We start from the raw sequence: 27,959 nt of genomic DNA, 5'->3' as shown, positions 1-27,959 counted from the left end.
AGTCGTGGGCCAAACTAAATATTTATTGAAAATTTTCAACAACATCTGCATGTTTTCTCTTCTTTCAACATATGTAATGTTAAACTTTTTCTTATTAAAATAAATGTTTAATAATAGTTTTGGATACTCTTTCCAGAAGAAGCATTAACAAATGAGAAATAAAATATTCAATCAATAATATTTCTCTATAGCCTTCAAGCTCCTTTTAAATGTATTTTTTTTCACAAGCCAACAAGTCAAAAAAATAACAACTTGCTTCAATGAAAATCCAATCTTTCAACTATGAACAGTCCAAAGTTAACCAAAGAAAATATTAATCCAAGCTTAACTTGCTACACTGTGATTTACTCTGATGCACCTGGGTCTGAACCAGATACTTGGCATCTCTTCTTAGATGCAAGTTCATCAAACTCTGGGGTCAGAGTTTTCCTCCCACCTGTCTTGAAAGGTTCTGTTTTCTGTCTTTCGTTTGGCCATTTTTCGTAAGGGGTTCATTACACGTGAGTTCGGCGACAGGTCGCAGATGCTAATGAAAGTAAAGAGAGGAGGTGGGGGCGATTAGTGGGCTGACACATTTGCAAAGCATTCTGGGATTTGTAGTATTAGGTGTGCATGCGCTATACTGGCGCGGCGGCCAGCGGGCCAGCTCTAATACATATATGATATGATCTTGCGGGCCAAATATAATTATATCACAGGTCAAATTTGGCCCGCGGGCCTGAGTTTGACATGTGTGACTTAGATGAAGGGAGTCAAAGTAACATTAGCAAATTTCCAATGTCACAAAGCTGGGTGGCAGAGTGAAATGTGAAGTGGATGTTGTGAGGATGCTGGGGGACTTGGACAGGTTGGGTGAGTTGGCAGCTGCAGCTTAATGTGAATAAATGTGAGGTGATCCACTTGGGTGGCAAGAACAAGAAGTCAGATTACTATCTGAACGGTGTCACGTTAGGAAAAGGGGAAGTACCACGAGATCTCAGTGTCCTTGTTCATCAGTCACTGAAGCATGCAGTGAGGAAAGCTCACGGCATGTTGGCCTTCATAACACGGGGAGTTGAGTAAAGGAGCAGAGAGGTCCTTCTGCAGTTGTGCAGGGCCCTGCTGAGGCCCCACTTGCAGTAATGTGGGCAGTTTTGGTCTCCAAGTTGGAGGAAGGACATTCTTGCTGATTGAGGGAGTGCAGCGTAGGGTCACGAGGTTAATTCCAGGGATGGTGGGACTGTCACATGTTGGAAGATTGGAGCGACTGGACTTGAATGCTCTGGAATTTAGAAGGACAAGAGGGGATCTGATTGAAACATACAAGATTATGAAGGGATTGAATGTGCTGGAGGCAGGAAATGTGTTCCCGATGTTGGGGGAGTCCAGAACCAGAGGTCACAGTTTAAGAATAAGGGGTTGGCCATTTACATCTTCGTGATGCCACCATCATCACCCTGTACAAAAACAAAGGCGAGAAATCAGACTGCTCAAACTACAGGGGAATCACGTTGCTCTCCATTGCAGGCAAAATCTTCGCTAGGATTCTACTAAATAGAATAATACCTAGTGTCGCCGAGAATATTCTCCCAGAATCACAATGCGGCTTTCGCGCAAACAGAGGAACTACTGACATGGTCTTTGCCCTCAGACAGCTCCAAGAAAAATGCAGAGAACAAAACAAAGGACTCTACATCACCTTTGTTGACCTCACCAAAGCCTTCGACACCGTGAGCAGGAAAGGGCTTTGGCAAATACTAGAGCGCATCGGATGTCCCCCAAAGTTCCTCAACATGATTATCCAACTGCACGAAAACCAACAAGGTCGGGTCAGATACAGCAATGAGCTCTCTGAACCCTTCTCCATTAACAATGGCGTGAAGCAAGGCTGTGTTCTGGCACCAACCCTCTTTTCAATCTTCTTCAGCATGATGCTGAACCAAGCCATGAAAGACCCCAACAATGAAGACGCTGTTTACATCCGGTACCGCACGGATGGCAGTCTCTTCAATCTGAGGCGCCTGCAAGCTCACACCAAGACACAAGAGAAACTTGTCCGTGAACTACTCTTTGCAGACGATGCCGCTTTAGTTGCCCATTCAGAGCCAGCTCTTCAGCGCTTGACGTCCTGCTTTGCGGAAACTGCCAAAATGTTTGGCCTGGAAGTCAGCCTGAAGAAAACTGAGGTCCTCCATCAGCCAGCTCCCCACCATGATTACCAGCCCCCCCACATCTCCATCGGGCACACAAAACTCAAAACGGTCAACCAGTTTACCTATCTCGGCTGCACCATTTCATCAGATGCAAGGATCGACAATGAGATAGACAACAGACTCGCCAAGGCAAATAGCGCCTTTGGAAGACTACACAAAAGAGTCTGGAAAAACAACCAACTGAAAAACCTCACAAAGATAAGCGTATACAGAGCCGTTGTCATACCCACACTCCTGTTCGGCTCCGAATCATGGGTCCTCTACCGGCACCACCTACGGCTCCTAGAACGCTTCCACCAGCGTTGTCTCCGCTCCATCCTCAACATCCATTGGAGCGCTTACATCCCTAACGTCGAAGTACTCGAGATGGCAGAGGTCGACAGCATCGAGTCCACGCTGCTGAAGATCCAGCTGCGCTGGATGGGTCACGTCTCCAGAATGGAGGACCATCGCCTTCCCAAGATCGTGTTATATGGCGAACTCTCCACTGGCCACCGTGACAGAGGTGCACCAAAGAAAAGGTACAAGGACTGCCTAAAGAAATCTCTTGGTGCCTGCCACATTGACCACCGCCAGTGGGCTGATATCGCCTCAAACCGTGCATCTTGGCGCCTCACAGTTTGGCGGGCAGCAACCTCCTTTGAAGAAGACCGCAGAGCCTACCTCACTGACAAAAGGCAGAGGAGGAAAAACCCAACACCCAACCCCAACCCACCAATTTTCCCCTGCAACCGCTGCAATCGTGTCTGCCTGTCCCGCATCGGACTTGTCAGCCACAAACGAGCCTGCAGCTGACGTGGACTTTTTACCCCCTCCATAAATCTTCGTCCGCGAAGCCAAGCCAAAGATTTCCACCCAGAGTTGTGGATCTGTGGAAATCTCTGCATCAGAAGGCAGTGAAGGCCAATTCTCTGGATGCGTTCGAGAGAGTTGGATTGAGCCCTTAAAGATAGTGGAGTCGAGGGATACGTGGAGAAGGCAGGGACGGGGACTGACTGTGGATGATCACAGAGCTGGCTCAAAGGGCTGAATGGCCTACTCCCACACCTACTGTCTATTGAGTGCTGAAGTTTAGGCTCCTGTACTTTTCCCCCCCGATGGTAGCAGAGCAGAATTTTATTGGAATTACTCCTTCTGACTCACTGCTCTACAGGCTGCTGTCTGGGTTATGATTGCAAGTTTGTTTGGGAAAAAAAACCCCAGGAATGTGCTGACAGAACCAGCAATAGGTGACGTGCAGCAGAGAGAGAGAAGCTACGGAGTGGCTGAGGTCTCCAAGATGTCCAACGGATGAGGACAGAGTGGAGGAATGTGATAAACAGGGGGATGATCGTATGGCCAGCGTATCCCTCAGCCTCATCGGAGCTCGGAAAACTCAGCTGCCAAAATGGCGCCTTCCCCCCAAAGAGCACTGCCAATTTTTGCTTCATGACATAGCTTAACCAGATGTGTGTGCATGCATGTGTGAGTCAGAGAGAGAAATATTCTACTGTTTGCAAGTTTTTTCAAAATGTGCCAGATCCAATCCTTCCACAAACAGGTCCCATTTCATTTTTGCTTTGGTCTTCAAGGGAGCTACACCACGATCGTCGACAGAATCACAGATGGCAATGAGGAAGCATACAGGAGGGAGATAGAGCAGCTTGTTGAATGGTGCCACAACAACAACGACATTGCACTCAATGTCACCAAAACCAAGGAGATGATCGTGGACTTCAGGAGGAAGACAGAAAAACACGGACTAGTCCTTATCGCGTTGATTCAGTAGTGGAGAGGGTCTGTTCTGGAACCTCCATGTCGATGCAATCACGAAGAAGGCTCGCCAGCAGCTAAATTTTGTGAGGTGTCTGAGGAGATTCGGGACGTCATCAAAAACTCGTAAACTTTGGCAGGTGTACTGTGGAGAGCATTCTGGCTGGTTACACCACTGTCTGGTATGGAGGTGGCAACTCTCAGGACAAGATTAAACTCCAGAGGGTTGTTAACTCGGGTTGCAACATCACAGGCACCAGACTTCACTCCATCAAGGACAGCTACATGAGGCAGTGTCTCAAGAAAGCAGCCTCTATCGTCAAGGGACCCCCACCCCCACCACTCAGGCTATGTCCTCTTCACTCTGCTCCCATCAGGAAGGAGGTCCAGGAGCCTAAAGATGAGCACTTGGTGGCACAAGGATAGCTTCTTCCCCTCTGCCATCAGACTCCTGAATGGACAACGACCCCCAGACATGGCCTCACTTTATCCTACTTTCTTGCACTATTTTTATTGATTCTGTAAGGTGGTTTATCTAAAAGTTTACACTGTGATGTAGCTGCGAAGCAACAAATTTCGTGACATGTTCATGACAGCAAATCCTGATTCAGTATTTCACGAAATCAGAACATTGTTGTCATTATAAGAAGGTGAAAAGACTTTTCCTTTTATCGTGAAGAAAGGTTATTTTTGGGGAAAAAAACACAAGCCTGAAGTCCAGCACCTCTAGGTCAAAGAGCAACTTCCCCCCCCACCCCCCAAACAGCTCCCCATTCTACCCTAACCCTAAACCAAAATATCTGCCGTATTACTGAAGCATCCCTTTTGTTTTGCACCAACTATTTTTCTGGCCTGGTGCAGTAAATGTACACTGTTATCGTTGGTATGTGTTACGTATCCATGTGGTTACAGCAAATAGAAAAGTCATTGGATCTGTACATTGTACTTGTGTGTATGACAATAAACCCCCATGCTCGTTGAGAGGATGAGTTACTGTAAAGGAGAACACTATTATATGCCAACACTGCCGACGATTTGCTTGTGATCAAAGACAAATTTCCTGACCCCTTTCTCTCTCTGTGGCTAAAATCATCAATCTTGCGTTATCATCTCTACTGTGTGGTGTTTGCATGTTCCACACATCTGTCCAGGGGCAACTCTCTACATCGAGTGGCCAGGCACAATTCAAATACCATCCACAAATTTGCTGATGACACCACAGTCGTCGGCAGAATCACAGATGGCAATGAGAAAGCATACAGGAGGTACATACATCAGCTGGTTGAGTGGTGTCACCCCAACAACCTTGCACTCAATGTTAGCAAAACCAAGGAGATGATTGTGGACTTCAGGAAGAAAATACCAGGAGAACACAGACCAGTGCTCATCAAGGGATCAGTAGTGGAAAGGGTGGAGAACTTCAAATTCTTGGGTGTCAACATCTCAGATCTATCTTGGGGCCTTCGATCGTGAAGAAGGCCTGCCAGTGGCTATACTTTGTAAGGAGTTTGAGATTTGGTATGTCACCAAGGACTGAGGAGGAGAGCATTCTGACCAGTTTCATTACTGTCTGGTATGGAGGTGTCAGCGCATAGGACAGGAACAGACTAAAAAGAGTCATGACCTCGGCCAGTGCCATCACGGGCACCAGTCTTCACTCCATCGAGGACGTCTACAAGACACAGTGCCTCAAGAAAGCAGCCTCTATCCTCAAAGAGCACCCCCCCCCCCCCCATCCAGGCTGGGCCCTCTTCGCTCTGCTACCATCAGGAAGGAGGTCGAGGAGCCTGAAGGCGAACACCCAGCGGCACAAAGACAGTTTCTTCCCCTCCGCCATCAGATTCCTGAACGGACCATGAACCACAGACACTGCCTCTATTTTTTTGCCTTAATTTATAGTGATTTTTGCACCTGTAAATGCTGTCGCAAAACAACAAATTCTGGCACAGAATGCCCAAAAAGGGGGCACAGTTAATGTAATGGTTAACGGCTGGCGTTGTTACAGATCATGAAAAGTTAGAGAGCTAGAATCTTTCTCACAGAGTGGATAAAGAAAACACCAGAGGACATCTGTACAAAGTGAAGGGAGGGAAGTTTAGGGGAGACGTCGGGGGAAGTTTTTTTCTTACACAGAGAGTTGCAGGGGCCTGGAAGGCCTTGCCAGGAGTGCTGATGGAGGCTAGAACATTAGGGGCATTTAAGAGACTCAGACAGGCACATGGATGGAAAAGAAATAGAGGGTTATGAAGTAGGGAGGACTTAGTTTTTTTTAGTAGGTATGGGTTGTCACAACATTGTGGGTCGAATGGCCTGTATTATGCTATAATGTTTTATTAATGATAAATAAATATTGTTTAATAAATAGTAGAGTTTTGGCTGGTTAGTGCGAGCAGCAGGTCTCACTTACTAACAGCACTGTTCTTCCATTACTTAGCAATTGATATTTATGTAGCAACTTTAATCCTGCAAAGTAGCCCAAAATATTACCCTAATTTCCCAAACCACAAAAGGAAACACCGGAGAAAATGGCCAAGCTCTGAGTCAAAAACACATATCCTGAGGAATTTCTTTTATGGAGACAAAAAGATTGAGAGGGGATATTTCAGATGCCAGAAACACACAGAGAAGCTGGAGGAACTCAGCCAGTCTCACACTGTCCATAGGAGGTAAAGGGATATTACCTGCATTTCGGGCTTTAACTCTTCTTTGAGATACACCAGTTGCCAGAACCTATACTGCTCAACTTCTCTTTTTTTTTTGCTTGGGTAAAGCCCAAGGAAGAGGTGCACAAAAAGCTGGGGAGGAGGCAGTGGGCAGAGAAGAACACAAATCTCTTCACGCTGTACAGCTGCCACAGGTTCCAGAGATAAAGAGAGGCAAGTTCCGCACAGGGAACTGAAGAAATGCCACAATTTTTAAAGCTGAGATACTTCCGGACTAAAGGGGTGAACTATTTAATTCAGACGTACAGCACGGTAACAGGCCCTTCTGGCCCACAAGCCTATGCCACCTAAATACAGGTACACAATCCTTTATCTGGAGTCCTCGGGGGACAGTGTTCCAAATGTTGGATTTTTCCGGATTTCAGAACAAAAGCCAGCTGCCCCAGATTTAAGCTCACCCGAATTGTGCTGCCGTATCCACCCCCTTCCAGTCACGCTGGCGTCTCTCTCCCCCTTGCCCACCCATTGTATTGCCGTCTCTCCTCCTCCGCAGCCCACCCAAGTCGTGCTGCTGTCTCTCCCCCCCCCCATACCCGAGTCATGCTGCCATCTCTCTCCCCCTTCCCGCCCAATCTAGTGGCACTGCTGTCTCTCTCTCTCTCTCCTTCCGCTGTACCAGCACCAGGAAAAAAAATGCCGGTTTTTGAAGCTTTCTGGATTTTAGATGTCTGAATAAAGGATTGTGTACCTGTACTGCTCCTGGCGCAAACCCAGGGAGAGCGGGGACAAAGCGCTCCTCCGCGGGGTCCTACTGTCCAGTCCAACTGCTGACCGCTCCGTACAGGCTCTAAATAACCTGTTAAGGAAGCTGACGGTTTATTTTAAAATTCTGTAACCATGGTGTCTGGGCCCAAGATGGCAGCTCTGATAGTGGCCTTGACTGGTTGGCGGCTCAGGGGGAGCAGTGGACCAGTGCAGGGCACCAGTAACGAGGACACCAACCCCTGTTTGAGTCATGTTTATTGTCATCTAATCGTACAAGTACAACCCGACGAAATAGCGTTTTCGGGTCCTTAGTGCAAAATACGTGGACACACAACCAAACATAACAATACATACAGACAGATTATAATGAGGAGAAACAAAGAAGACAATGCTACAGGACGGTGACCACTATGGGGGATCAGCGGTTGACAGGCGCACACAGAGGCGGCGAGCTGTTGGTGACTTGCAGGTGAGGAACCCACACAGGCCACAGGCTGCTGGAGACTGCCTCATGGGAACTAGATATTGAAACCGGGATTTGAGAGGATGCTGAGTGCAAAGGAGGACTCCTGAAGGAGCCCAGGGCGCTGAAGGTTTAATCATTGTGTCAGAGCTTTGCATCTGGAGACTGGGTTGCCGATGGATCGAACTGAACTGAGTCTTGTGGAGGCCGTGGGCATGATGGAGGCGAATCATGGACACTCTGTGACTCTGAGGGAACTCTCTTTTGCTTCTCCTTCACTGACTGTAAGGGGTGCCATGCTAATGACGAATCTTTGCCTGCCTTATGAGGGCAATTTCGTGTAATATTACACTTAATACATGACAATAAATACTATATGATCTGACCTTATACAACTTGCTTCCCACATACCTGTTAATCTCCTCTGCACTCATGTGAAGAAGAACGTCGGTCGATGTCACACCGAAGACTACTCCATTGATATTCAGTGTGCAGGGGTCAGAAACAAAATGGACTCGCTGTCAAAATAAACAAGCACACAAGGTATTTGAAGATGTGCACTCTCCTATTAGTATTTGCTCCTGTCCAGACGCTATCTGGCACCAAATTAAAATCAAAACTGCAGATGCTGAAAATCTGAAATAGTAACAGAGCATACTGAAAACACTCAGCAGGTCAACCGGTGTCAGTGGAGAAGGGTCAGTGCTACCGGGATATTCATCTTCTTTCTGCTAAAAGAAGGAGGTCTCGAGCCTGAAGGATTACCACAGCTCCAGACCTAGCTTCTGTTTAACCAATGTTAACTCTGCTTCCCTCTGCATATAGGCTACCTGATCTACTGAGAATTTCCATCACTTTCTGTTTTCAATAACCCTTTGGTACCTCATCCATTTAGCATTATGCATTTGAGGACGTGACCCTCAAGAACCATTGAACAAACAAACAAACGCACCTTGATGAAGGGCTCAAACCTGAAACCTTGTTATGTATCTTCATCTTTGCTCTATAAAGTACATTGGTTTGACCTGCTGAGGTTCTCCAGCATTTTGTGTTTTTACTAAAACAATTCCGTTTAATTGTGCAATCTTCCTGCATCAAGTAATCTCAAGTTTATCGTCAGACGTGCACTAGCGATAGTTTGCTTTGTGAGGAGTCCAACTAGCTATCTCATACATGGTATTGCAAAGTGAGATAGCCTAGAAATGCAGAGTTGCAGAGAGAGATCTGTTGGTACCAAGACAAGATCATCTTACTTTCGATAATCACAGGAAAGATACTATCAAAATTCAAACTTATTGTCAGATTGTATGCATGGCATCTGTTATGCCCCAAACCAACAAGAAAGGACACAATACAAAAGGGTTAAATTTTAACTCTATATTTATTAGTAACTATTAACAATACAATATCTTACCCAAATTAACCCCACTATAATATACAGAGATTACTTATAAAAAAAAATGTGTATGTGAAAAACCCCAGACCATTCAAGTCTGTGCCCATTAGTCAAAAACAAAAAAAAAGGGAAAAAAAATCCCCCAAGACCCCAGGTCACACCAGTCAGGCAAAAACGCAGCCCACAGATTCAGTTCTTCAACTGATAACAAAAGGACTCCGAATGAACGTGGTGGGGGGGGGGGGGGGGTGGGGGGAAGAGAGAGAGAGAGAGAGAGAGAGAGAAGAGAGAGAGAGAGAGAGAGAGAGAGAGAGAGAGAGAGAGAGAGAGAGCAGGAAACTTACGAATCCTGCGCAATTTTCTTCACCATGGACTTTCCTTGATTCTTTAAGGATGGTTTCCCCCCCCCCCCCAACTTATGAAGCTTGAGCCTTTAACACAGCTTCTTCACAGTTTCCTTCTTCAACAGCAGACTCAAAGTGACCTTTCTGTCACACTCGAATTCAGTCCGCCAGAACTGTTCTCAACACACAGCAAGTGGCTGTGGAACAAGTGGTTCCACTGAACTCTTCATCTCTGCCCTTATCTAGAGCACTTTGGTGCACAGTGATAACAACAGCCCATGGTTCTAAAAAGCTAACAAAATATATAAAGACACAGCAGAGAAGCACCTCCAGGAGTGGGAGTAGATTAGAGAGACGGGCGGGACGCTGAAATTTTCTTTCCTTTTACACTTTTTTTCCTGCTTGTTACTTTAATTGTTTTGGTTGATGTTTAATCTTCAAAGTTTTGGGGGAGGGAAGAAAATTGTAAAGAGGCTGAAATAGTGTTTGTATCTGAAAAGCGAACTATACTTAAAGAAAGTGTAAATATGTTAAAAGGAATTTTTTTTTCAGATGTGATATTATGCTTTTGGAAAAATTGAAAAATAAAATTTTCAAAAAAATAGAAGAATCTCAGGGTTGTATGAGATGTCGTGTATGAACTCTGGCAAGAAATCTGAACTTCGAACAATCGGCCTCCATCTACGTTGTAAAAGGCACAAACAGCCGGCAAATTCATTGTTACACGGGTCAGGAGAAAGGAATCAGCCATAGCTTCTTGATCAACACCCCACTGAGATCCACAGCTGGCACAGGAATAATTAAATCATTTTAATGCTGAAGAGCACTTCGGGTCCTCCTGCTAATAAATCGTTCAAGTGGAACATTCGAGGACTGGAAGCCTGCTTCTCCATCAAGTTGTCTTGTTTTTTAACGGTCATTGCAGATCTGCTCCCCTCACTGGCCATTGCTACTCTAGTCAACCCCGGGGGAGTTCAATGAGTTGATGGGGGAGGAGGAGGGTTTTGTCACTGGACAATGAAGGTTTTGCATCCTGAACACATTTGGGTGTATTTGGCTGCTAACCACCTTAAAAGTTTCCTATCACGTTCAGTTTTTTTTTAGATATAACCTACAAAACTATAAAGGGAAATGTGTCATTGAAAATTCATTTTCTGCTTTCGCACTCAGACGTCTTCCCTGTTGATCTTGGTGCAAATCAGTGACAAACACGGTGAAAGGTTTCCCCAGGACATTGCGACCATGGAAAAATGGCATCAGGGCAACTGGAATATCTATTAGTGCTGGCCGACGATTGTTGAAAGACATCAGATGCTGAGTACAAACAAAAATCAGCAGCGAAACATTTTTAGGTCAGTTGAACTCACGCAACTTGTCGGCATCATTATGCAATTAAACATGCTAAATTCAATAATTCTCCAACTTCTTACGTGATACAGCAAATCTTTGTTTTCATCTTGAAGTTGTCTGTCATAATCCCCAATTTATTTTCAGGAAGAAAATCTTTTGAAAAAAATTGTTGTCCAGTGTAATTAATGATGAGGATTCTGGGCACTGGATCAATAAACTAATCTCTCGATCCTGGGTTCAAGTCTAGTCCAGTCTGACAAGAGCTCAAAGTGTCCTCTAATTTCTTTCCTAATTTTTACCAGATTCTTGAATAGATCTCAAATTAGCAAAAGGACACAAGGAATAGGAGCAGGAGTTGGCCATCTGGCCCTTCGAGTCAGCTGCATTAAATAAGATCATGGCTGATCTGGCTGTGGGCTCAGCGACCCGCCTTTACCCCATGACCCTCAATTCAGAAACAGAATCAGAATTTATTATCATGAACATGTCACGAGACTCGTTGTTTTGCAGCAGCATTACAGTGTAAATATTGCTATAAATTACATTTCAAAAATAAATAAATAGTGAAGAAAATAGGAGACAGTGAGGCAGTGTCTGTGGTTCATTGTTCATTCAGAAATCTGATGGTGGAGGGGAAGAAGCTGTCCTTGTGCCGCTGAGTGCTCATCTTTAGGCTCCTGTACCTCCTTCATGAGGGTAGCAGAGTGAAGAGGGGATGGCCTGGGTGGTGAGGATCTTTGAGGATAAAAAGCTGCTTTCTTAAGACACTGCCTCTTGTGGATGTCCTCGAAGGAGTGAAGGCTGGTTCCTGTGATGGCGTTGGCGACTCTCTGGAGCCTGTTCCTGTCCTGTGCATTGGCACCTCCGTTCCAGACAGCGATGCAACCGGTCAGAATGCTCCCTGCGGTAAACTGCCGAGAGTCTTTGGTGACGTACCACATCTCCTCAAACTCCTCAAGAAGCACAGCCACTGGCGAGGGTTCTTCGTGATTTTATTTCCCTTGCTATGTAAAAATCTAACTAAATACTCATGGGATCCGGAATTCAAGCAACCAGCAAAAAACTAAATAAGAATGAAATAATAGACATCTGAGCTACATGTATTAGCTTTAATTTCTCTTTTGGCCAAGTGGGCGGGGTTGCTCAGATGAAGGGATGTTACCCCTCCTACTTTAGAGAAGATTCGATGCTCAATTTCCGATTTGAACGTAAATTTTCAAACACTCTGGGGACCCTTTTGTATTACTTTTATATTCTTTGATCTGTTATGTAGGTTGACTAGTGAAGAAATTTATCAGTCTGATAAGAATTCTGTCTTCCTCCTTTTGGCTTAGGCCAAAGAGCTTCTTTCTTACCTGCAAAAGGTAGTGGACACAGTCTAGGACCTCACAGCCAAAACCCTCCCCACCGTCGAGAACATCTGCAGGGAACGCTGCCGTCGGAGAGCAGCAGCGACCATCAAGGATCCACCCCACCCAGCACACGCTCTGTTCTTGCTGGTACCATTGGGAAAGAGGTCCAGGGGCCATAAGACTCACACCACCTGGTTTAGGAACAGCTGCTACCCCTCCATCAGACTCCTCAATGACAAACTCCATCAGAAACTAAATTAAGCATTCTTACTTTGCACATTATTTATCACTAAATATTTATTTTCTTTCTGTATCGAGCAGTCAACAAGGTCCAAACCCTGGGCTCTGCAACTGAATCATTGATGTCCTCATTGGAAGACCAGAGTCAGTGCGAATCGGCAACAACCGACAGGCAGACCCAAGGTGATTTTGTGTAATATTACATTTTCTGTTTTAATACATGTCAATAAATAGCATCTAATGTAATATCACGAAGAGGCCTGCCCCTTTAAAGGCCAAGTGGTCCCTCAGGGAATTCCGTGAAGTGGCTTCTCGCATATTCTTTGGGGTTGGGGGAGGCAGGCAATAAATTACATGCTGCCTTCAGGCTTCAAGTCAGAACTCTCCTGGCTGTTCTCTTGAAATTAATGGCGTTAATATTTGTTTCCACCACTGCTCCTGGGATCCTTTTACAGGCACCCACCACTCTCAATGTAAACATTTTGCCTTGCCTGTCTCCACCTCATCATTAATACATGTCCTTCAGTAGGTAATATTTTTATCCCAGGACAAAAGATTGAAGTTATGTTGCAGCTCTATAAATCTCTGGTGAGGCCACACTTAAAGAGTATTGTGTTCAGTCTGGTCGTCTCATGACAGGATGGACATGGAAGCTATAGAGAGGGCGCAGATATTTACCAGGGCATTGCCTGGATTGGAAATTATGTCTTATGAAGCAAGGCTAACAGAGCCAGGGCTTTTCTCTTTGGAACAAAGAAGGATGAGAAGTGACTTAATAGAGGTCTACGAGATTCTGAGAGGCATGGATAAGGGTGGCAGCCAGCGCCTTTTCCCCAGGGCAAGGGACCAAACACCAGACAAAGTGAAGGGAGGAAAGTTTAGGGGAGACATCAGGGGTATTTTTTTAAAAAACACAGAGTTGTGGGTGTCTGGAATGCATTACCAGGGTGGTGATGGAGGCTGGAACATCGGGGGCATTTAAGACAGGCACATGGATGGATGAAAAATAGAGGGTGATAAAGTAGGGAGGATTTAGTTTTTCCTCTGGTAGGTTGGCACAACATTGTGGGCCAAAGGGCCTGTACTGCACCGTCAAGTTCTATGTTCTCATGCTAATAAAACCTCCCACATTTTTATAAACCTCCGTCAGCACACTCCTCAAGCTCAGACACTGCACAGAAAACAACAGGTTTGTCCAAAGAAAGCTGGAGGCGTACGATCCAGTGATCATTGGGGGGATCAGAGGTGGGGAGGGTGAGTAAATTTAAGTTCTTGGAAGTCACGAGCTCAGAGGATCTTTCCTGGATCCAACACATCAATTGCATAGTGAAGAAAGCACACCAGCGCCTCTACTTCCTCAGGAGCTTGTGGGAGTTTGGTATGACATCGGAAACCCTGGCAAATTTCTACAGAGGTGTGGTGGAAAGTGCGCTGACCAGCTGCATCTGGTACGGGATCATCAATACCCCTGAGCGTAAAGCCCTCCAAAAGGTAGTGGACACAGAACATTACATCACAGTACAGGCCCATGATGTGCCAACCGATCTAAATCGTCCTGACCTCATATCCGTAATCCTATCTTTCTTGCATCTATGTGCCTGTCCCTATTGTTCCAACCTCCACCACCATCTCTGACAAGGCATTCCAGGCACCCACAACTCTCTGTAAAAAAAAAAAAAAATATCCCCAACGTCTCCCCTAAACTTATATATCAGAGGATATATGCTATCGTTGCCCGAGGAAAAAGGTGTAGGCTGTCCATCCTACAAATATTTTTCATTGACTACATCCCAGCTTTCAACAATATCAACCCTCAGTGCTGATCAACAAGCTGCAAAACCCTGGGTCTCTGCTCCTCCCTCTACAACTGGGTCCTTGTCTTCCTCTTCGGAAGACCACAGTCAGTACCAATTGGAAACAACCTCTCCTCCTCACTGAAGATCAGCACAGGCCCACCTCACATATTGCAGGCTTAACCCACTGCTCTATTCACTCTACTGTGAATGACTAGGCACAAGTCAAATTCCATCGAAAATGACACTGAAAGACTCTTGGACAAGCATGTGGATGCAAAAAAAGAGGTTATGGGTACGAGGTAGGGAAATGCTTAGATCATTGAGTAGGTTTATTTAGATCATAACACAAGGACAACATCATGGGCTGAAAGACCTTTACTGTGCTGGGAAAAAAAAGGCAGCGCTGCTGGAGCATCTGTAACGGCAGCATTGCCGCGGACCTGCGGAGAGCAGGGAGTGGAGACACAGTGCTCCCATGGGGTCCAACTGCCATCAACTCCGCATAGGTGGTTTTATTTAAAATCCCACAACTGTAGGCAGCATCTCTGATTATCAGCAGCCACGAGGGGGTTGCAGACTCCAGGGGAGCGGAGGACTGGCGCAGGGCACCAGAAAAGAGGGAGAAGACCACCCCCCTCTCCCCCACTATCTGAGAAGAAGAAACAGAGGAGATGACCCCACGGGATGACAACCAGGATAGCAGACGAGTGAGGGGGTTCTGCAGCTGATGGGGCCACACAAGGGGCGGAGCTGCTGGTAACTCAGGGCGAGGAACCCACGGAGGCTGAGGGCTGCTGAAGACTGCGGTCAAGGGGCTCGCACCAGGCTGGAGACGGGCTCGAAACTGGCTGGTGAAACCAGATATTGCAACTAGGATGCAAGAGAGTACTGAGGGCTTCTAATGGCATCGGAGGTTTGAATATGTGTGGTGATATGTTTCCTCCATTATCAGTGTCGGTTGTATATATGGAGCTGGCCTGCCCATGGATGACTCATACCCTATGACACCTCCCCCTGTGGTCCTGGGCCATAAAGGTCGAGCCACCTTTCCCTTGCCGCCATTCCTGTCCTGGGATTTGGGTCAGCAAGGTTCTTCTGTGTATTAAAGCCTATCGTTTCCTCAGCTCGTCTCTGTGGTTACTGGTAGTGCCCTACAATCTGGAGCTCAGGCTGCCGATGGTTTGAACTGGACTGTGTGTGGCTGCAGGAGTGCTGGAGGTAAATCCACGGACACTCAGTGACTCTGAGAGGGCTCTCTCTTTTGCTTCTCTGTAAGAGGCGGTTCAGGTAATTTCTGCTGATGGCGAATCTGTCCGCCTTTCAGCAGGCAAAAGCAATTTTGTGTAATATGTCACTGCTTTTATTACATGACAATAAATTGAATCTTGAATGTTCAATGCTCTTTGGGTCAATTTTGCAACCATCAACCAAACAGCAATACCCACAGTCTGTGAATTAATTAACTTATTGCAGAAAAAGGGAAATAAAAGGAAAATTACCCCCTTGTCGTCCTTGGTTGGCTCAAAGCAGTGGAAGGGTGGCTGAGGGTAGACAAAGTCGTGATGAACGTCCCTTAGCGATGGCACGAAGACCAGGTGCGATCCTGAACTGCATGGAAAGCGCTACAGTTAAACGGAGAAACAACCGGTCGTGCTGAAGATGGACACAGGCAACACATCCCCCTAGGGGCTGACATGGGTCCTGGAAGAAATGTCACCAAGTAACAGCCCGCAACAGATTAAAAGGTAGCGTTTAGGAATTTGAGAAAAGCACCGAATCTTCTTCACCAACCCGTAGTTACACAGCAACTTTTAACCTGGATCACTGACAGATATGACTTAGCAGAAAATTGGAGGAGTGGCTCACCCAGGCCCTTCGGCCCAACTTTTCCATGCATTCCAGTAAACTTTTCAGACTGGTCCCAGCAACATCCTGTTCAATCTCCTCTGCCCCCCCTCATTTATTTGTCCTTTCTATAGCTGGGCGATCAAAACTGCACACGGTGCTCCAAGGGTATTCTCACCAACGCCTTGTACAGTTGAATGACGAGGTCCCAACTTTTCTGCTCAATACCCCATCCAATGAAGGCCAGCAGATCACGTGCCTTCTACACCACCCCGCCCATTCAAGTGGCCACTTTCAGGTAACATTTACCTGTCCTCTACTGCTTCCCTCCTCCCTCACCCACCATTTTGTTCAGGAAACTGACTACATTTTTTCATACTGTGGTGAAGGGCTCAAGCCCAAAACATTGGTTATGTATCTTGATCTTTGCTATATAAAGTACACTGACCTGCTGAGTTTCTCCCTTATTTCTCTCTGTAGTGGAACAGTCTCCAGGGCCCTACCATTCACCAAGTCCTACTTACCAAAGTGCCACATCTCACACTTGTCAGAGTCAAATTCCATTGGCCCACCTTTCCAATGGACGCAAATCAATAAATTTGCTGATGACACCAAGGTTGTTCGCAGAATCAAAGACGGTGATGAGGGAGGTAGAGAGAGAGAGAGAGAGAGAGAGAGAGCGCACTGGAGGAAAGGAGACATAGAGAAAGGTTGGGGGAAGGAAGGGGAGGTTCTAATGGTAACTGAAAAAGTTGATGTTATGGTATCTGGTTGGAGGGTGCCCAAACAGAATATGATGTGCGATTTCTCAAATTTGCAGTCTGGCAGAGCACAAGGCCATGGAGAGACACATCAGCAAGAGAATGGGATGGGGAAATGAAGTAGGTGGCCACTGGGAGATTCACGCTACTGTGGCGAACAGAGCTGAGGTGCTCAACGAATCGATCTCCCAATCTGAGCCTCGGCTCTCCAATGTGGAGGAGAGTATATGCGTTATACCTAGCTGTATTCCAGAGAATGTTGTTTGGTCGGATTGTACTTGTGCAATCAGATGATAAATAAAAATGAACAATCTGTGATTGATCACGTGAAACACCTCTCACCTCTCCCTCTTGTGGCACACAATCCCTCTCCTGCACCCCCAGCTACTTGCCATCAATTGCAGTGTTTATAATTGTACATTCTTTGACTGGTTTAACTGGTTAAATAATGGAGGGCGCATACCTCCTCGTTCCTTCCACAATCCCCTTCATGCATTGTTTAAAAACTTCCTGGAACGTCACGGTTAGCTGGCAGTTCTGGGAACAAGAAAAGAGAAATAATGAAAGGAGTCCTTTGATCTCCCCACCTACCCCAATGACGTGATCTACCAGGGATCGTTGTTTGAAGAGGGCTTGCAAAATCCTTGAAGACCCCTACTACCCTGCACACAGCATCTTTCAGCATATATACTGCATATGTATCCTCAGCGTCACTCCCCCGCACTCCCTCCTCATCACCCCTCCCACGGCGTCCCTCCTCACCGCCCCTCCCATGACACTCCCTCCTCCAACCAGATGGCACTATCCCTTCCACACGCCAACACTCCCTCGGCACTTTCCCATGAGACAGTGCCTCCCACCGTTACAGGGAGTACATACAAACTCCACACTGGAGGTCAAGATGGAACCATGCCCGTAACGCGGAGGTAGCACTTCTACTCTCGGTGCCAATGTGCCACTCAAGAGCTGTGCCTTTGTGCTTCTCCCTCATTAAATGAATCCCCTGCCCTGTCCTGTTGGAGATCCCCCTTAAGAACACAGCATCAAAATAATCCGATCAGTTCCCCTCGAGATCCTTTGCCAAGCACCTGAACGAACTCATCCCTGAACAAGATCTCACCTCAATCTGCTCGTGCTTGCTGTCCACAAATGGCCCCAACTGAAGGAGAGAAGAACATTGGAAAAGGTTGTAAGTTGCTCACAAGAGACATCTGGCATCTGGGATAGGATTAAGGAGTTAGGAAAATCCAAATTCCACGATAAAAGCGAGCCGGAGGTTCTAATATATTGAATGTCGGATTCTAGAGCCCAGGAGTAAAACACAAAAGTCTGCAGATACCGTGACTGAAGTAAAAACACAATGCTAGAGAAACTCAGCAGGTCACGCAAAGGTAAATAAATACAATCTACATTTTGGGCTTGAGCCCTTCATCAAGGTAGGAGTAGAATGTAGTTAGACACCTGTCTATATTTTGCTCATTTTTGTTCTGGTGCCTGTCTACATTTTAATCTTACCTTGATGGAAGCTCAAGCCCAAGATATGGGTTCTGTATATAAAGGACCACCTGCTGCCTTGCAGGTTTTGCCTCTTCAGGCAAAGGCTAGGAGAAGGCAACTCTGACTTCAAATCCCCGGGCTCGGCTCGTCCAGCCGTCAGTACCTGGAAAGGGCCCCAGCTATGGGCAAATAGCACATGCTAGTCTGTGATGGAGCGCAGGAAACAGTTTCCCTAACAGTCTGCAGCCGCAAACTCGATGGGCGAAGGATCCGTAAGGACAACGGCCAGCGAGCGTGGTCTTGGAACAGACCACGTCACTCTGGCTGTCGTGCCTCGCACACCGCCAGGCCAGTGGCGTGGGACCCAGAGGGAGGGTTTGTCCTGGGCAAGCACTCGCCTCCAAGTCCTTGCACCAGCACATGGTGCCTAAAGCTCCATGGAAAACAGAACAAAAGTTCTGTGAGGGCAGAAGAGCAACAAAGCACCGTGTTCATCTTCGCTTGTGAAGGGATGGGCCATGAGAGATATAAAGGACACTGTTTGACCTGCTGAGTTTCTCCACCATTGTGTTTTCACGTCTACAGCACAGAACCAGGCCCTTTGGCCCATCTTGCTCCATCCAACAGTAGGGGTGGCACAGTTGGTATAGCGGTTAGCGCAATGCCTTTACAGTGCCAGCAATCAGGACTTGGGTTCGAATCCCGTACCCTCTGTAAGGAGTACCGGGGTTTAAGGCTGATTCGGTGTTAATTGGGCGGCACGGACTCATGGGCCAAAGTGGCCTGTTACCATGCTGTATGTATAATTTAAAAAAATTAAAGGGATTTAAGGTAGAGATTGATAGGTTCTCCAGAGCATCAGAGGTTATGGGGAGAAGGCCAGGCAGTGGGGCTGAGGGGGAGAATGGATCAGCTCATGATTAAATCGCGGGGCAATCTCAATGGGCTGAAGGGCCTATTTCTGCTCCTATATCTTATGATCTTACAATGGGGCTGGAGTAGCACAGAGTACATTTCAGGGATTATTAGCCAACTGCTGAGCAGCATCAGTGGAAAAAAGAGATTGGTACATGTTTCAAGCCAGAGCCTCATGGAGCCCGAAACGCTGACCATTCTTTGTCTCCCACGGAAACTGTTGAGTTCATTCAGCAGATGGTTCTACAGATTCCAGTGTCTGCAGTCTCCTGCGTGTCTGTGTGCTGACTGAAGATGGCCCAGCTACATTGCAGCTCAGAGATCAGTGCTTGAACAATAGCTGCTATGTTCAGACACTATGCTCGTGACAATGAACACAGGAGCACCTCAAGCATGTGTGCCTTTTCGCTTTAGCTATAGAACCATTGGCAGAACTAATAAAAACAGAAAATAAAATAAAAGGGACAAAAATAAAGGAGAAGGAATATAAAATCAGTTTATTTGCAAATGACATCATACTATACTTAACAGAACCAGAAATATCAATAAAAGAACTACACAAGAAATTGAAGGAATATGGAGAAATATCGGGGTACAAGATCAACGCAAATAAATGTGAAGCGATGCCAATGAGTAATGCGGATTACATAGAGTTTAAAAAAGAATCACCATTTAAATGGCAAACACAAGCAATCCAATACCTAGGTATTAGATTAGATAATAAGTTAGGCCACTTATACAAACTAAATTATCAGCCATTAATGAAGAAATTACAGGATGACTTAGAACATTGGAAAGAATTGCCACTAACATTGATAGGGAGGGTAAATTGCATTAAAATGAATGTCTTCCCAAGGATACAATACCTATTTCAATCATTATCAATTCCTTTAACAGAGAAATTCTTCAATGAACTAAAGAGAATTATAAGGAAATTCTTATGGAAAGGGGGGGAAACCGAGGATAGCACTAGATAAATTAACAGTGGTACAAACAAGGTGGTTTGCAGCTACCAAACTTTAAAAATTACTATAAAGCAGCACAATTAAGGTATCTATCAGATTTTTATCAAACAAGGGAAAAACCAGATTGGACCAAGATGGAGCTAGATAAAATAGGGGAGAAGGTACCAGAACATAAACTTTATAAGTGGGATGAAAAACTGGTGCAATATAGTTCACCATTTACTCAACATATGGAAGAAGATTCATGTAGAAAGGAAAAAAAACAAATTACCAACTACCAAAATTATTATTGATGCAAAATCAACTAATCCTTTTCACAATAAATAACCTTTCCTTTAGAGAATGGGAGAGAAAAGGAATTAAAAGAATAGAAAATTGTTTTTTGGGAAATAATTTATTATCATTTGAACAAATGAAGTACAAATATGGAATAACTCAAGGTACAATGTTTGCATATCATCAACTGAAAGTTTATTGAAAGGATAAATTGGGAAACAGACTGAGATTACCAGAAGGAAGCAGCTTTGAATATGTGATTACAGACACAATGATAATTAAAAGATTTATAACAAACATGTACATTAAGATACAAGAGAAGGAAAATGATGAAATAAGCTATAAACCTAAACAAAAGCGGGAAAAGGACTTAAACATAAAAATAAAAAATGAAACATGGGAAAAGTTATGTTCTGGAACTATGAAGAATATAATAAACACAAGGTTACACATGATACAGTATAATTGGTTACACAGGTTATATATCACGCCTCAAAAGTTAAAAGAATGGGATCCAACATTATCAGATAGATGTTTTTGCTGCAAGAAGGAAACGGGAACAACAGTACATGCAATTTGGGCATGTGAGAAAGTGAAAATGTTTTGGGAAGATCTAAATCAGGTATTAAATAAAATCACAAAAAATAACATACCAAAAAATCCAGAGATCTTTCTTCTAAGTAATATAAGAAGTAAGGAATTAGGCCTCAAATTTGATAAGATTTATTATGATAGCCTTAGCAGTAGCAAAAAAATGTATAATGTCAACTTGGAAAATGGAAGAGAACCTGAGAGTACAGCAATGGTACATGGAAATGAATAAATGTATTCCATTGGAAAAAAATAACATATAATTAAAAAAATAAAATCACATTATTTGAACAAATTTGTGACCGTACATGGAACACAATAGGACCTCCACCCCCTAAAATGATAAAATGAGAAGAAGATAAAATGACCTGATCCAATTTTCTTGTTTATTTTTCATTGTGTGATGACATTGTTTAATGGGTTTATTGTATTGTATATGTTGAACGTTTAATGGGTTTGGAGGGGGGAGGGAAGGGAGGGGAAAAAAAGCCACTGTGTATATTCAAGAGGGAAATGTTTGTGTGTATTTGATGGATATGGTTCATAGTGTGAAAAATTTAAAAATTTTTTAAAAAGCATGTGTGCTTAACTCACAGCTCTACTCTCTCTACACCCATCACAGGTACAATTGAAAGGTCATCTGCAAATGTGCTGATGACACCATAGTTGTCGGCAGAATCAGGTGGCAACGTGGAAGCGTGCAGGAGGGAGAAAGATCAGCTGGTTGCATTCACCATTAGTAAAACTAAGGAATTCATTGTGGACCAGGAAGGGGAAACCTGGGGAACCCAAACCAGTCTTCATTGAGGGGTCAGCTCATTCCTGGGTATCAACATCTCTGAAGATCTATCCTGGGGCCATCATGCCAATGCAATCATGAAGGCTCGCCAGTGGCATTAGGAGATTTGGAATGTCTCCAAATTTCTACTGGCGTACCGTGGACAGCTTTCTGACTAGTTGCATCTGGCATGGATGTGCCAATGCACAGGACAAGAACAGGCTACAGAGAGTTGTAAACTCGGCCAGTGCCATCACGGGCATTAGTCTACTCCATTATCTTTTAAGAGACGGTTCCCCTAGCTTCTATCCTCAAGGACTCCTACCACCCAGGCCATGCCCTCTTCTCACTGCTACCATTGGAAAGGACGTGCTTGAGCCTGGAGACAAGCACCCAGCGGCACAAGGCCAGCTTCTTCCCCTCCGCCATCAGATTCCTAAATGGAAATTGTAATTATGGACACAACCTCACTTTTTCCTCATCATTGCACTAATTTTTTGTTTTAATTTAAATTTAGATTCAGCATGGTAACAGGCCTTTTCAGCCCAAGAGCCCGTGCTACCTAATTACATCTAATTAACCTACACCCCTGGTACGTTTTGAACTGAAACCAGAGGCCCCGGGGAAAACCCATGCAGGCACAGGGAGAACGTACAAATTCCTTACAGTGCCGGATTGAAACCCTGTCCCGAATGCTAGCGCCATGACAGTGTTGTGCTAACCAGGCCCCCCCTCTATTTAAAAAAAAATCTTTCATTTACATGATTGTAATTTATAGCAATTTTTCACCTGTATTGCACAAGACTGCTGCCACAAAACAACAACATGTGCATGACAATAAACTAGATTCTGAGTTAGTTTGACAGGTCAGAATGCTGACCTAGTGAGAGCGGGAACAAAACTTCTTCCACCCTCCACTGATTAACAATCTCCTACACACCTGAAAGGTCATGGATTTTCACAAAGGCACACACAGGCCTTACTGCTGGTGAGCTAGGGCACAAAATGGGAGGGGGTCGGCATACAAAAGCCAACGTTTGGCAGATGGTCACGGTACATGAGTAGAACTGAAGGGGTAACTCACCAGTATGCAGACATCTGGTTGGTCCTTGTTGATGACATCTATAAGGTCCATCATGGGGTCGTAGGTGATGCTATCCGAGGTGGTGTACGGTCCGCAGGCCACAAGAACCATCTGCGGCTCCGCGCCTGGAGACATCATTCACAGCTCATCAACTTCAACTTCCATTTGACACCAAAACCCCGCGCTCTTCCCCGCCCCCCCCAACTTGCCGCCTCCCCACCCCAGCAGTCCAGTCCATCTGATCCACAGGAAACGTTATTGCGAATCAGTCAAACACTACTGTGCTTTACTCCAGAGAAATCACATCTCACAGATTCTTCTACACCAAGCCGCACGCTATAGAACATACTACATCTCTTAACAACAGGCACACATCAATTTGTGCCCTTCCAAATGAAATGGATCACCTGGAAAATGATGAAGAGATGCTCGTTGCGGAAAGATCCTCTCTTAATTACACAAAGAGCCACAATCTAACAGACTTTGTGTAATTAAGAGATTAAGAGATGATCCAATAGAGGATTTCAATTATGACAGATTTTGGTATAAAACATACTGCAACCTCTGGCAGGGAAAGCGTAAGAGATGTTTGGGGGTAAAAGGCCAAACTATCTATATTTTTTACATTTTACATTTTAAAAAATTCCTTCCCTAGACCCAACACATCGTGAAGAAAGGACTTCAGCCACAAGTTCCTCAGGAGTTTGTGGAGGTTCAGTATGACTTGGAAAACCCTGGAAAATTTCTACAGGTTGAGAGGGTGCTGCATTATGGTCTGGTACGGGGACACCAATACCCTGAGCGCAAACCCCTGCAAAAGGTAGTGGACACAGCCCAGGACATCACAGGCAAAAACTCTCCCCACCATCGAGAATGTCATGGAAAGCTGCCATCGGAGAGCAGCAGCGATCATCAAGGATCCACACCACCCAGCACACGCTCTGTTCCTGCTGCTGCCATCGGGAAAGAGGTGTAGGTGCCATAAGACTCGCACCCCGCAACAACAAACTCAATCAGGGACTCGTTTAAAGATTCTTACTTTTCACATTATTCATTAATGAATATTTATTTTCTAGATTTTACAGTTTATTTGCACTTCTTTCTTGAGTAGATTTTTGCATTACCGATAAGTAAAAATTAAAAATGTTAATTTTTTAAAAATTTTACAACTCTGTGTAGGAGCTTTTTCCAGCCATTTAAATTCATACCACCCAATTACACCCAAATTAACCTACAACCCTGTATACTTTGAGAAAACCAGAGCACCCAGAGGAAATGCACGTGGGTCACGGGGAGAACATACAAACTCCTTACAAACAGCACCAGATTCGAACCAGCTGCCGGTGTAATAGCATTTCGCTAACTGTGCCACCCAACCAAAGATAATCACCAATAAATCTACGAGAAAATAAAACATAGTTTTTGTCCCAGTGTTATATATAGCCTTGAACGTTATTCACGCACCTTCCAAGTCGTCCTCCTCTTCCAATTCCCTCTCCGGACTGTAGAAAGGCAACGAGACAGCCTGCAAACAGAAGCACAGCAGAAACTTGCTCACTGTGAGAAGCAAGTGATCGACATGATAAAAACTCAGGGAATTTTCTCCTTGGGTCACTTTACAGCCCCTGGCACGAGGGGAACCAGCTCAGAGGAGCGGTGCAGGGGACCCACCCGCAGAGGCCACGGGAAACAGCCGGAGTCTGAACACAGCCCAAGGGGGGGGGGGTTGTGAAGACGGAGCACCTCGCCACATTAAAATATCCAGGCCAGCACCTGGACTGGCAAAGGCAGTGCGACCAAGAACAACTGTTGGTAAATAATGATATATTTATTGTCATAACAGTAAGATCACTAAAATTGGGAATTCAAGCAATCGTCAAAAAAAAGAGGGAAACAAATAAATAAACAATCAAAAGTTTACAAAGTAAATGTTCTCCGAAGCAACACACCACCCCTTAGTGAAGATGGGAGCAAACTATTAGCCAGAGGAACATCCCACTTATGCAGCAGCTGTTGCAATAAAGTTGTGTTTGAATAAAATGGCAGCACCCCAGGACGCTGGGGCGACTCTCCCAAAATGTCTCCCTGACCCTGCCTAGTAAGAGTCCATATCTTTATTAATAGGCTTTATTGGTGTCAGATACCAGGTTTTAATGTAGATGGAAAATAAATATTCATGGTGATCCTCATGCAGAAACAAGCGACTGTGATTGAGTAGGCAGTCCTTGTGTGAAGTCAGAACAATGGACAAAGGCACCAACCACTGACCTCGTATATCTGGGAAACCACGATTCTCCGGCCAGTGCTGTTTATCCCGTTCAGAGCCAACACCTGGAAAGAAAAATCCAACTGTGCCTTAAACCAATTTTTAATGAGGTGACCTCTACTGCTTCCTTAGGCAAGGAACTCCATGGATACGCCACTCTCTGGGAGTTCCTCCTCATTTCCATCCTAAATCTACCACCCTAAATCCTGTTCCCTAGTTCCAACCTCCCTACTTCTATCTTATTCATTATTTTAAACGATCAATGAGGCAGCAGACAACAAAGGCTGTTCACAGTTTGAGATACAGTTCGGTAACAGCCCCTTCCGGCCCATGAGCCTGCGCCGCCCAATTACACCCCTCAGACTAATTCACCTACTAACCCTATTGATTTTGGAATGTGGGAGGAAACGGGAGCACCCGGAGGAAACCCACACAGTCACGGGGTGAACTTACAAACTCCTTTCGGATGCGGTTACGTGAGCGGCACAGCTCACGTAGTTGTTACAGCGCTTGTGATCAGGTCCAGGGTTCGGATCTGGCGCTGACTGAAAGGAGTTCATAGGTTCTCCCTGTGTCTGCATGGTTTTCCTCCAGTTTCCTCCCACCCTTCAAATGTACCAGAGGGGTTGTAGGTCAACTGGGGTATTTGGGCAACACAGACTTGTGGGCCGACATGACCTTGTTACTCTGTTGTATGCCTAAATTTAAATTTTAAATAACAGCTGGAGATCGTCAGTGGTCTCAGAAAACCCTTTACATTTTTAACTAAGAAAAAGTGTCCCTTATTTTGTTTTCCAGTTTTTATTTGTATCCATAACTTTCCCCCCCTCTAAAATAGACTTTATTCACAATAAATTATTTACAAAAAAGAATAGTTCAGTCTCTTCACACCATTAGTGTCAAATAACAATTACAGTACGGAACCAGGCCATAATCGGCCCTTCTAGACCGCAGCGATTTACGTGAAACTCCAAATAGTTCCACCTACCTGCTCCCTGCCCATAACCCTCCAACCCCCTCACATCCATGTACTCATCTAACCTCTTAAATTACAGAATTGACACTGCTGCAACTACCTCTTCTGGTAGATCTTTCCACTCAGCCACCACTCTCTGAGTGAAGAAGCATTCTCTTATATTACTTCTAAAGTTTTGCCCCCTAACCCTTAACTTATGACCCCTTGTTCCAATCTTCCCTACCCTCAGGGGAAAGAGCCTATTCACATCTACTCTATCTATTCCTTTCATAATTTTAAATACCTCTATCAAATCCCCCCTCAACCTTCTACATTCCAATGAATAAAGTCCCAGTCTACTCAATCTTTCCCTGTATTTGCTGTGCATTTCCATCATTGTGCATTTGTTAGACATGCTCTCTATTTACACCTCTGCCACCACCTTGTCATTACCCCCACCCTCTATTGTTCCCCCTCCCACAGCCCCTCAATGCCCGGTGACGGAAGGACTCTAGACTGTGGTTCTTCCCCACAGTGTCCTCGCTTTGGCTGCACCATGTCTCAGTGCGTCCCTCACCAATTACTCCTGCAGCCTTGAATGTGCCAGTTGGCAGCATTCCCTCACCAACATCCTTGTGTGCTGGAAGACCAACAGGTTTCAGGGGTGCCTTTCATTGAGCTGATGGAATTCCAGCAGTTCTGGATGTCAGACTCTATATGCATATCCGGGAACAGCCCGTATAGTATAAAGGATGTAGCAGTTCACTTCAAAGATAAAAGGTAAAGAGGGAGTGTGGGATGACTCGAGCAGATTCTGGAGACACTGCTTTTTCGGGTTGTATCTGTACAGTCAGACGAACTTGATAAGGTTCAGGAGAACGCCAAACAGTTCAACAAGTTTGGTGGCCAGTGTGAGAGGATTGGGTTGAAACTGAAGGAGATATTTTCCCCTAAAAATTTACCATTAACAGGTTCTGGCTTTCAACAAGTCTTTCACTGAATTGTTGTCTTCCAGTAGTTCTGTGTGTGGCCCCATGAATAGTCCGTAGATCAGAGTCCTCTGTCCCTTAGCTGCTGGAGCTGAACCATGACATGGACCCTTCAGAGACGTGAAAGGCGACTGCTAGTGGATGAACCTTGATCAGGGCCTACATTTCAACTCAAACACATGTGGATTTCATGCAACTTGCGAATCGCATGCTGCTGCACTGCTCTGTTTACCTGCCCGGGGAAGAGGGAATATTCCTTTAACTCTGACAGATCCAGAGCCACTTGCATTCCTGATGAGTGTTCCAGATCTCCCTGCAAAATCATCGACTTTGCATTAAGTTTTCCATTGCTGTCACAGCCAATTTGACCCAGAAACGTGACTGGTTCCTGTGATGAATTGAAAGGCATAATTATTAATTTTTAAAAACATTTTATATACAACATGCCAATTCAGGCCATTTAAACCCATTCCGTCCAAATTAACCTACAACTGTCTATGCTTTGAAGGCTGGGAGGAAACCAGAGCACGCACGATCCCCATGATCCTTAATTCCCCCCACCCCCCACCCCATTATTAAAAATTTATCTGTCTAAAACTTTTCACAAGGTGGCCTCTATTGCTTCCTTGGGCAGAGAATTCGATAGATTCGCTACCACTTCTGTGGCACAGTAAGCGCAGCGGTTTCGGCACTAGTGACCCGGGAATCTGGCACTGTCTGTGAG

At 45.2% G+C, this 27,959-nt stretch overlaps 1 protein-coding gene across 7 annotated transcripts in view; it reads right to left on the bottom strand.

Annotated features, from left to right (window-relative positions):
* Window positions 1-27,959, bottom strand: part of pola2 (polymerase (DNA directed), alpha 2) — an 89,616-nt gene that overhangs the window by 17,926 nt on the left and 43,731 nt on the right. For 6 of the 7 annotated variants that reach the window (XM_069894162.1, XM_069894164.1, XM_069894168.1 and 3 more), the window contains 8 exons: window positions 27,468-27,623; window positions 25,294-25,356; window positions 24,490-24,550; window positions 23,026-23,150; window positions 18,040-18,078; window positions 17,383-17,456; window positions 15,813-15,921; window positions 8,247-8,353 (listed from right to left, as the gene is read on the bottom strand). In XM_069894162.1, coding sequence (XP_069750263.1) covers window positions 8,247-8,353; window positions 15,813-15,921; window positions 17,383-17,456; window positions 18,040-18,078; window positions 23,026-23,150; window positions 24,490-24,550; window positions 25,294-25,356; window positions 27,468-27,623 — 734 coding nt within the window. Of the gene's footprint in view, window positions 1-182; window positions 527-8,246; window positions 8,354-15,812; window positions 15,922-17,382; window positions 17,457-18,039; window positions 18,079-23,025; window positions 23,151-24,489; window positions 24,551-25,293; window positions 25,357-27,467; window positions 27,624-27,959 lie in introns of those variants that run through there. The other variant, XM_069894166.1, reaches the window with a different exon arrangement.

The sequence above is a fragment of the Narcine bancroftii genome, chromosome 8 (genome assembly GCF_036971445.1).
Source record: "Narcine bancroftii isolate sNarBan1 chromosome 8, sNarBan1.hap1, whole genome shotgun sequence".
Classification (NCBI taxonomy): Eukaryota; Metazoa; Chordata; class Chondrichthyes; order Torpediniformes; family Narcinidae; genus Narcine; species Narcine bancroftii.
This window is presented reverse-complemented; position numbering and strand designations above follow the sequence as displayed.